The following is an 11212-nucleotide window of genomic DNA, read 5'->3' on the forward strand; positions in this document are numbered from 1 at the left end:
CCGAACGCCATTGGAACTTTAACCTTTGAGTCTCCCATCATGTCGAACTTTGCAAGGAGAGTCTTGGTGTAGGCTTCCTGGTTAATAAAGATGCCTTTGGGTCCCTATCTAATGTTTAAAACAAGGAAAAAGTTAATCGGACCCATTGAGCTCATTTCAAATTTAGTCTCCATCAGCTTTCTGAATTCAGCCGTTAAGCTAGGATTCGTTGAGCCAAAGATGATGTCATCGACATAGATTTGAACAATCATAAGGTGGTTACCTTCCTTCTTACGAAAGAAGGTTGGGTCAACCGAACCTTGTTTGAATTTGGACATCTTTAAAAACTTGGTTAGTGTTTCATACCAGGCCCTCGGAGCTTGTTTCAGTCCATATACTGCTTTGTCCAAAATATAACAGTGATTGGGGTACCTTTCATTGACGAATCCAGGAGGTTGCTCCACGTACACCGTTTCTTCAAGTTCTCCATTTAGAAATGCGCACTTGACATCCATTTGGTAGACCTCAAAGTTCTTGTGTGCAGCATAGGCAAGAAATATTCTAACGGATTCCAGCCTAGTTACAGGAGCAAAAGTTTCTTCATAGTCGATTCCTTCCTCCTGGTAGTATCCTTTCACCACTAGACGAGCTTTGTTTAGTATCACATTACCTTCCTTGTCCATCTTATTTCTGAAGACCTATTTGAGACCAACAACCAAGGCATCTTGAGGAGTTGGAATGAGGCGCCAAACTTTATTTCTTTCGAATTCATTAAGTTCGTCTTGCATAGCTTGAACCCAATCGGAGTGATCAAGAGCAGTGTTAACTGTCTTTGGTTCAACTTTTGAGACGAAGGAGTTAAACATACAGAACTCTACTTTTGAAAATAAGGAAGTTTGATTTGCCTTTAGTTGTGATCGGGTCAGGACCTTTTCAGAGACATTACCAACAACCTGTGAAACAGGATGATCTCTGGTCCATTTGACAAGAGGAGGGTAATTTGGATCATAAGATGGATCCAATTCAGCATTTACCAGCTCTTCTAGTTCAGATTGACTATCATCATCATAAGACATATCTGCATTCTCCCCCTCGACATATAAGCTTTCCGGTGTATCTTGAGTTTCCGAAGCTACAGGAGTTTCGGGTGGTGTCGAGCTTTCGGGTACCACAGGACTTTCGGGTGCAGATCGGCTTTCGGGAGCAACGGGAGAGCAGTTCTCACCCTCAACATGTGAGCTCGGCTGTGATGAAGAAGATAGATCCTCCCCCTCAACTGAAGCATCGTGCTGTGGAGGTTTGTTTGGACTTGATCCTCCTTCATTCATTTGCTTGGCAGCATCTTCGATGAGTTGCTTCATATGATCTACTTTGTTGTTTGCTGCACTAGCTTCCGAGAGAGTAGCCTTCTCTGGTTCATCGAATAACTCAACAAACTTCTCAAATAGATTTGCGATCGAGGCTGTGACTTGGCCTGTTTGAGAAAAAAATTCTCCAACTGTGTCTTCGGTGGCCTTCAACTTTTTGACATAGCTATCATCAATAGTCACATAATAAGTTTCTTCTATCTTCCTCGAGCGCTTATTTAATACCCGGTAGGCTTTCGAAGTGAGAGAATATCCCAGAAAAATCCATTCATCGGCTTTGACGTCGAACTTGTTACGATGTTCTTTAGAATTGAAGATGAAGCACCGTGAGCCGAATACATGGAAGAATTTGACATTTGGCTTCCTGTTGTTGATGATCTCATAAGGAGTGAGAGTGAAGCACTTATTGAGATATGACCTGCTCTGCGTAAAACATGCTGCAACAATAGCATCAGCCCAAAAATATAAAGGTAAAGAAGCAAAACTTAGCATGGTTCGGGCTGCCTCACACAAAGATCGGTTTCGTCTTTCGATAATCCCGTTTTGTTGAGGGGTGTAGGGAGCTGAGAAGTTGTGACTGGTTCCTTTTTCGGCCAAGAAATCTTCGAATTGTTTATTTTTGAACTCCAGCCCATTGTCGCTCCTGATGTTGCGAACGACTTTCCTCAGCTGCACTTCAACTTGCTTGATAAACATCTTGAGCTTGAGAATTGCTTCAGATTTTTGCTTCAGAAAGAACACCCATGCAAAACGTGAAAAGTCATCAACAATGACAAGAATATACTTGCTACCGCCGATGCTTTCGATAGATGATGGACCACACAAATCAATGTGAATTAACTCTAGTGGTTCAACAACTTTAGTGTTTACAATCGATGGGTGACTTTGACGACTCTGCTTCCCCATTTCACATGCAGCACATAAATGCTCTCAATCATACTTGAGCAATGGAAGACCTCGAACATGACCTCCGGTGACAAGTTTGTTGATGTCCTTGAAGTTGAGATGAGAGAGCCTTCGGTGCCACAGCCAACTTTCGTCAGATTGTGCTTTGGATAAGAGACAGATAGCTGGATTTCCTTTGATATGTTTGAGATTTAGGGGAAACATTTCGCCTTTGCGCTCTGATTTGAGAATAACTCTTTTCGTTTTCTTTTCTATTATTTCCGAACCCTCATCGTCGAATGAGACCTTGAGACCGGTACCTCCAACAAGCTGAGATACACTGATGAGGTTGTGCTGTAGTCCTTCAACGTATGCGACCTTTCTAATCGTAAAATCTCCATTTGTTATCATTCCATAGCCTTTTATTGTGCCAAATGAGTTGTTCCCGAACTTGACATTTCCACCGTTTGAAAGAGACCGGAATTCCCTCAGCTCTTCCTTCCTTCCTGTCATGTGACGTGAGCAGCCACTGTCAATATACCATTCTTCGTCGAACTGCTCGTCACTGATAACCTACAAAAATCAAGTAGATTTAGGAACCCAAAGTTTCTTGGGTCCACGTGAGCCTTTCACAGGTACAGGAATAGTAAGAGAGATGTCAACAAGATATGTTCTTTTTATTAACGTTGTTTCATCTTTCTTTTTAATGGTGAAAACCTTAATTTTATTGGGATTTGTTGCTGTCGGTTTGGATTCTGGTTTAGGTATTTGGACTTTGGCATGATTTTGATCTGTCTTGACTGATGAAACCTTCGATTTTCCTTTCAGATCTGTTGAAGATTTTGGTTTTTGAGTGTGAACAGAATTGAATTTAGAATGAGGTTGAGAGGAATTAGAAGAATTAGAAGAAGTAGAACGAGAGAATTTAGACTGAGATGTTTTCTTGACTTGAGGTTCTAAGCGACCCTTTTGTTTTTGATCATTAGTGGGACCGAACCTAGAACTTTGGTCGCTTTTGCTCTCGGAACCGAACCTATGCTTTCGGTAGCTTGTGTTCTCTGAACCGAACCTTTGCCTTCGGTTGTCATATTTTTCAGAACCAAACTTGTCCTTTCGGTTGTTATGATCCTCAGAACTGAACCTCTCCTTTCGGTTGTTATTACTTTCTGGAGGTCTAACAGTACTTTTCTCTGACTTCGAATTTCTATCATGATAGGAGAAATGGGCGTTTTGAGATTGCCAAAACTGTGTTCGTTCAGAGAGATTCTTTTTGTATCTCTGATTCCTTTGCTGTTTTTGATTCTTCACTTGCTTCGACTGTCGATGGATATTCGCTTTTTGCTTTTGCTTTTTGTCAGCTGGTTCACTTTAAACTGATGATGTTTCGCTTGAAGGAGTGACTTCTTTTGCAGAAACTCCTTTTTCTTCAGGAACAACTTTTGTACCACTAGTACTTAGCATGTCGAAGTTATCAGGCTTGTTCAAAGGCTCTGGCACATATCTGCCTTTGGTTTTCCAGGACGTCCTTTCTGACAGACCAACGGTTTCGTCAACATTGTCGATAGGGGCGGACCAGAAGAACTCATCACAACCATCAGTATTATCTTCGTTTACAATGGTTGTGAGTTCGGCTGTCTGATGTTCGGTTACACCTGTGACCTTATACACCTGATTTGGAGTCGTCCTTACCTTTTGGTATATAACAGCCTTTTCTTCAAGGATCGGGGACTTTTGTTGGGACAGACGAGCAAACTCCACAGAATTTTCTGAAATAAGATTTTTATGGTTTTCGGGTTCGCTCTTAACAAACTCAGAACAGTCAACTTCATCCTCTACAGAAAATTTCACTCATATCATCGTCCTCATTAAGCTCAGATGCATTTTCAACATCAATTTTATTTTCTGAGCTCAAGTTGGCATTCAATGAGTCAAACTTTTGTATGGTTTCGGTCCTTAGTTTCAATTTATCATTTTCATCCAAAAGATTTTTCAGCATGTCCTTATGGTCCTTGGACTTTATGAAAGATTCGATTTTGTCTAGACCATACATATATGTCGGATTTACATCCTCAGATGACACTACACTTTCGCAATTATATGCTTCAACGTCAATTTCATCCTCCTTAAACTCAAGGAAGGGCAAAATCATGTGATGAATTTTCTTCCCTATTTCACAGTTCAAATGAAGTTGAGTGATATTAGTGTAAAGACGCTTAGCAATTAAACAAAAGACATTTCTTTGTTTCAAAAGTTTCAAATTGTCTCTTTGTAAATAAATATTTTCGTCCTTGGATTTGATTAACTCCAACTCCTTCAGCTCTATCCACATCCTCCGTTCCTCACTCTTTGAAGACACCCTGCTTATTTGGTCGGTTAGGTTAGAATTGGTGACCCGTGTTTGAGTTAAACTACTGTCTAGATGAGAGATTCTTGAATTTACATTTTTTAATTCTTTTTCATATGAATTTTGTGGGACTTTGAATGAAACAAAAATAGATTGTACCTTCTTGATTAATTCATCAAGCTCATTAAACTGCATGCTGGGAGGTTTTGCTGTGAAGCACAAGTCCTCTCGCTCCTTCGTCTCTTCATTCCCACCGCCAGTGTTGTATCCCCTCATCTGTGATACATCCGACACCATCAAGCACTTTCCACCGCTTCCTTCGCCTTTTGCAACATAAGCCTTTCCATGAGATGACTTCCTGACTTCATCATCCTCAGAGTCGGTTGACCAGACCTCCACGCCACCGAACTCATCATCCGCTACCGAACCCTGCACAATTAAAGCTTTTTTATTGAAGGGTTAGTGACAGCTTTCTTTCTCTTGATCTCTTCCAGCTTTTTCATCAACACAACTTCTTCATCTTTCTCCTCATCCTTTTCTGCCATTTTCTTTAGACCACAGTCTTTGGCATAGTGGTTCTTTCCTCCACAATAGTAGCAGTTCACACCCGAATCTCCTTCAGCTTTCGGTTCTTTCTTTGGTTTTTCTGCCTTCGGTTCTTCCCTGACCTTTTCAGAACTATAACTTCTCTGCCAATTTCGGTTCGTATTGGTAGGAAACCTTTTCTTGATGAACCTCTTCGGGTTTGACACCATCATTGCATAGTCTTCAGAGGTAAGGTCATAGTCTTCTAAGTTAAGGTCTTCATCTTCCACCACACCTTTGCTTTTGGACAGAAGGGCCAATGATCCCAAGCTTGAAACCACATTTTTCTCCTGCAAGACAATCTTTTCTTGGGATTTCAAAATCCCTACCAGCTTTGCCAATGAGTAAGATTTGAATTGCTCATGTGCTTTAACAGTGGACACAACCGCTCTCCACTCAGATCTAAGACCGTTTAAAAACGTAACCTTTTGTTCAATCAACTTCCTTTCAATATCATGTTTAATCATCTTACTAAGAAGATGATTGAAGCGATCGAACGTTTGAGTAACAGTTTCTTCAGGATTCTGCTTAAATTCACCAAACTCAGACAAAAGTAAGGTTTGAATGGAATGCTCGAGATCTTCGTCTGTGGAATATAGCTCTCGCAGCCTATCCCATATTTCTTTAGCAGTGCTGCACGAACTCACTAGCCTGAAAGTATCAGATTGAAGAGCGAATCTGATTAGTCTCAATGTTTTAATATTGCACTGAAATTTATCCTTTTCGTCTTGGGCAATATCTTTTACGTCTTTCAGCAGATCATTATACTCTTTCTGAGTTTTAATGATTGTTGACGTTGCTGAATGAGTGAATGGTCCAGAAACGATTGCTTCCCAAATAAGATATCCATTGTCTTCAGATCCAATGACATAATCTTCAAAGTGATGTGCCCAGACTTCGTAATCCTGGGTGTAAAGGATGGGAATCTTCGTCGTTGATCCAATGCTGTTTGAGATGTTAATGGGATTTGATTGTGACTCGTCCATACTTGATCGAATAACCTGTTTGAAAGATCAGACTTGTAATATATTAAATTAGGGCAAAACAAATAAATGCTGAGTTACGTCAATTATGGGACGACGGCTCAATAAATATTAGTTAATGCGGAATAACCCTAATCGCAACCTTTTTCACAGAAAAGATGTGTATGAATTACACAGCCTCCTGCTCTGATACCAATTGTTAAGTTATAAAACAAACTTGAAGATCGATTAGATCTTTGTAACAGGTATTGCGATGAACACAAAAACAATAAATAACACAAGTGTGGATCAAAATATGTCGAATGATTAGATCAAACAATCCTCAGCAGAGCTCGACTAAGAACTTCGGCTGTAGAGGATTTAGGGTTACAAGAACGATAACAATAAACTTGCTGAAATAAATCTCTGATCGTTCTATTCTATCGTTAACCTCTAAGATGCATGCAAGCACCTTTATTTATACTAAACCCTACTAAACTCACGGATGGACAGGCCCATACTGGAGATACAAAATGGACTAGCTAACGAGCCCAATAGACGCAACACTATATACAAAACACGACCCAACAAAACCTGATATAATAAAGTCTTCACCCAATATATTTATAAGATAAAAATACAAAAAGTTAAAAATGATGAAATCAATTACAAGGATTAAAATAAAACATGTTAAGAAAGTGCCATCTGCAGGAGGGATATTTGAATCAACATGTATTTTCTGATGGTTTCAAATTTTAAATTATCCGAAATTCAGGGAAGGAGATAGAATTTGTTGAGAAATATAAGGATTCAAAACACATGTTAAAATTTAATATTATTTTATTGATGACTACTTGTACTATTAGTTTAATGATTTGAACGTCTTAAAAAAATAATATTATTATATTCAATCTATTTTTAGAAATAGTAGGATTTCTTTTATAAGATAGTATATATATATATATATATATATATATATATATATATATATATATATATATATACGGGAAATCTCCATAAAAGTTTTAAAATTTTAGTCCAATTTATGAAAAGTCTCAAACTAATTTTTGTTTACAGAAAAGTACAGAATACCGGCTAAAACTTCGAAAAAACCCTTTTTGGCCGGTTTCGTAGATTTAGCCGGTATTCTGTTCTTTTTCGTTAGTTTGTTCAAAATATTAGGACTTTTCTGAAAATTATCCGATAACCAAAATATTGTGACTTTTTTGAAAATTACTATGGAATTAATAGTGATTATTATTAACAAATAATTTATAAACATAATTTTTTTTTATTATAAACAAAAGAAATACATTTGTTGCTAATTTCTAGGAATAGAATGGTCGACTATGTATTTCTCAATTGTTTGTTGACCACTTCAAAGTCTCTATGTTCTTCCTATGTATCGTTGTGGGTGTCATAATGAGAAGTACTCTATTAGGCGTGACCAATACAAGAGTTGATATATTTATTAATACACAATCAATAAGTGTCTAGTTGCTATTAGGTGTGATGCTATATGATCATGTGTTATTAGAAAATATCATTACACGAACATATAGATCTTTCATTATGTTTTTTAACCTAACTACCACCTAACCTTCAAACATTACCCGGTAACAAGCATAAAATTACACACATCTATCGAGAGTGAAAAGTAAACTTTGAATGACAATTTAAATAGATAACCACACTTCACTTGTTTCCATATAAATTATCATTCACGGTTCACTTTTCACATTTTATAGATGTGTGTTAGCCGATGGTTGTGAACATGTAAGGTATGAATGTTGGTTGGTAGTTAGGTTAAACAACATAAAAGGAACAACAACATTAGAGGAATGCTAACTAACTTCGTCTCACCATCATACCCACAACAATGCATAGGAAGAACGTAGAGAGTTTGAGTGGTTAGGAAACAATAGAGGAGTACTTAGAACACCAATATTTTGGTTATTATGTAATTTATAAATGATTTGTTAATAATAATATCCATTAATTTCATGGTAATTTTCAAAAAAGTCCCAATATTTTGGTTATTATGTAATTTTTGGAAAAGTCCCAAAATTTTGAGCAAAACTAACGAAAAATGACAGAATATCGGCAAAATCTGCGAAACCGATCGAAAAAGGTTTTTTCAGAGTTTTAACCGGTATTCTGTGCTTTTCTGTAAATAAAATTTATTTTAGGACCTTTTTATAAATTTGACTAAAATTTTAGGATCTTAAGATTTCCCTATATATACAAAAGATTTTGATATTTTAAAGTTTTTATTATTTATTTTTTTGAGTTCAAATTTCAAAGTATATGAACAGGAGTGCACTGTGAATTTGTGGATGCCATAAAGTTTTTTAAAGAACTCATTAAGTTTGCCTTTTCCTTTGTTTGAAAAACTTGTCTGGGACAAATTTAATCATACCTACAATAAAGTTTTTTCAAGAGCCGTGGGAAGTTTTTTTTTTTCTTAATAAAGCTAAATTAAGATAAAGTAACCACAGTGGAAGACTTTTTTTTTTTTTTTAAACAATACCTATCTAATCCCCAATATTTTTATACTAACCATTTTATTCTCTATTTCTACAATTCTGTTAATATAAATTTGAGAACAGAAAGATGGTATTGTCTTCGTCAGCATTTTCTATGTTGCTATTATTGATTAAAAAAACAAACCAAATTGCTATTATTTGTATAGAAACGAAAGCTCGTTGATATTACTGATAAAAAAAAATCGAGTCTTTTGTATATATGGGTAAAAAGAGTAAAGTATGTCGCCATTCCCCGCAATTTGTCATAAACCAAAAACAATCAAAGAAAATACAAATATAAGCCTAAATAGTGAAAAATCTTGAAAAAAAAGATAATACATCTTGTAATATTTTAGAAATTTATAAATGAGAAGACTCCCAACTTGCATAAACAGCCCCAATAATTTTGTCATGCAAATTCGCCCCTGAACAAGTAACAATACCCCGATCAACCCCTTCAAGATACACCCCTCTTGAAAAATCCAGCGGCCGACCACCAGCATCCGTCACAACACCGCCAGCTTCCTCCACTATCACCACCCCCGCAGCATGATCCCATATCTTCTCTTTATATCCAGCTTTTGCAAACTTCATATATATCTCCGCATCCCCACGCGCTATTGCTGCATATTTCACCATGCTATAAACACGCAACGGTTGCTTTCTGCCATTATAAAACAAGATTTTATATAAATTATAAAACAAAAAAAAAAAAAAAAAAAACAAAAAATGATCATTCTGATTGATTTCAACTCTAACTCACCGAAGCCCTAAAGTGTAAGCAATTCCAGCACTATAAGAATGATTAGAATTAGCTTTTTCAACAGGTTCACAAAACGTAGCCATTGAAGGATCATCAATGGAAGAAACCCTAATTCGGGTAGCCGAATTGGGCCACACCACGTGGGTCCCACCTTCACACGCCAATGGCTGCATCCAAGCTTCACCACTACCTTTTCTTGCATACATTACACACCCTTCTTTTGAAACACTTGAATTGTTCACGAGTTTTTTTTTACTCGAATAATTTGGGCAGCCAAGAACACCGACCACAACCTGCCCGTTTTCAATCAAAGCAAGAGCCACTGCATATTGGTCACCACGAACAAACCCTAATGTTCCATCAACAGGATCAAGGACCCAATGTTTTCCTATTGGTCCACCTGTTGAATTGCAATGGTTAATGGCTTCAAGAACTTGTGTGGGCCCCAGGGATGTGGTTGGACCCTTGAGACCGAACCTGGGTGCCATGGCTAAACTTTCGTTCACGGTTGCAACCACAGAGGCTAGTAAACTGGTGCTGTTTGAATCGGATAGTGCTTGTGTGTCTTCTTCAGCTACAATTGAGACATTTTGTTTGCCGAATGATTCTGAGAGAATCCAACTTATCATTGCTTGTACACTCCAATCTGTTTGTAAACAGATGCATTGTTAATGAAAAGGGTCTCGTTTACAATTTAGAAAGAATTTAAACGTTTGAGCAATTTTGGAATTGGTAAAATCAGTTGTAGGGTTATAGCACAATCGATTTCCTCAAGTTCAATCTGAAATTGGATCTTAAAGTAATGGTATCAAGAAGATTCACAACTGAATTTGTAAAGCTGGTTGTTGTGGGAATGTATCTATGTTAACGTATATAAAAGCAAAAATGGGGCAATTGTAAGGTCATGAAAAGGAACAATAAACCCTAATTTTTTTATTAGAACAGAAAAGAGATTGACATACCGGCGACAGTAACAGGTGAATCGTCGTCTTTGGAAAAGACCTGATCAGGGGTCGGACCAATCGAACCCTTTTGCACCTTCTGGCATAGACAACAAGCAAGCTGTACAACTCTAACACCTACTTCTAATTCTTTAGCATACTTATCGTTAGCATCAACGCCCTCCATGAGGGTTTGATTTTGAAATGACTATTGGGCTAAATTAAACCCAAATGGTAATCGACATTTTCCTTGATACATATCACCCCGATCGATCATGTTGCTGTTCTAACATTTTCCGGTCGCCGGTGCAGCTGCAGATGTAGGCGGCGTGAAAGATTGAGTGATGTGTTGGTTAAGTATAGTAGGCTGGATCGTCGATCGTCATTATCAGATCTTTCTCGTGGAAAATATGGTTGCTTTTTCAAAAAAATAAAAATAAAAAAATTAGGTTTTATTTTTTTATTAAAATTAATAACTTTGCTTGTTTGGTAGGATTCTCTCATTATAATATCTGAATAAAACAATCAAATCATAAAAACATGTAGTTTGTTTAAATATCTAAATACTTATGCTGAATCATAAAAATAATTATTTTACCCTCTATGCTTCTTCAACATAGTTTTAAGTATTTCTAGTAAGATTTTACGCATTTTTAATTGAATTTAGCCAATTTTAAGCATTTTAGCAAGATTATATATATATATATATATATATATATATATATATATATATATATATATATATATATATCAACATTAAACAAGATTTTAAGCATTTCAGCAAGATTATATATCAATTTTAGCAAGAATTACCTAATTTCAGCAATAATTTAACCAAATCAGTAAGAACATAAAAAATAA

The 11212-nt window shown here is 36.8% G+C and overlaps 1 protein-coding gene across 1 annotated transcript; it reads right to left on the reverse strand.

Moving 5' to 3' along the window:
- Positions 1–8888: 8888 nt before the first annotated feature.
- HL (HAL2-like protein) lies at positions 8889–10750 on the reverse strand. Its single transcript, XM_079010904.1, has 3 exons — positions 10373–10750; positions 9411–10056; positions 8889–9311 (listed from the first exon to the last, which is right to left on the reverse strand). The coding sequence occupies exons 1-3, from the start codon at positions 10536–10538 to the stop codon at positions 9008–9010; spliced, it is 1116 nt and encodes a 371-aa protein (XP_078867030.1). The 5' UTR covers positions 10539–10750; the 3' UTR covers positions 8889–9007.
- Between the last annotated feature and the right edge of the window lie 462 nt (positions 10751–11212).

This window comes from Lactuca serriola, chromosome 7, assembly GCF_051521515.1.
Source record: "Lactuca serriola cultivar US96UC23 chromosome 7, Lser_US96UC23_V15, whole genome shotgun sequence".
Lineage (NCBI taxonomy): Eukaryota > Viridiplantae > Streptophyta > Magnoliopsida > Asterales > Asteraceae > Lactuca > Lactuca serriola.

Excerpts from the sequence above, each read along its gene's own strand:
- HL (XM_079010904.1), bottom strand. The coding sequence starts at position 10,538 with ATGGAGGGCGTTGATGCTAACGATAAGTATGCTAAAGAATTAGAAGTA. Across the intron at positions 10,057-10,372 it reads TTCACCTGTTACTGTCGCCG|ATTGGAGTGTACAAGCAATG; the intron begins GTATGTCAATCT and ends GTTTACAAACAG. Across the intron at positions 9,312-9,410 it reads GCTTACACTTTAGGGCTTCG|AAAGCAACCGTTGCGTGTTT; the intron begins GTGAGTTAGAGT and ends TTATAATGGCAG.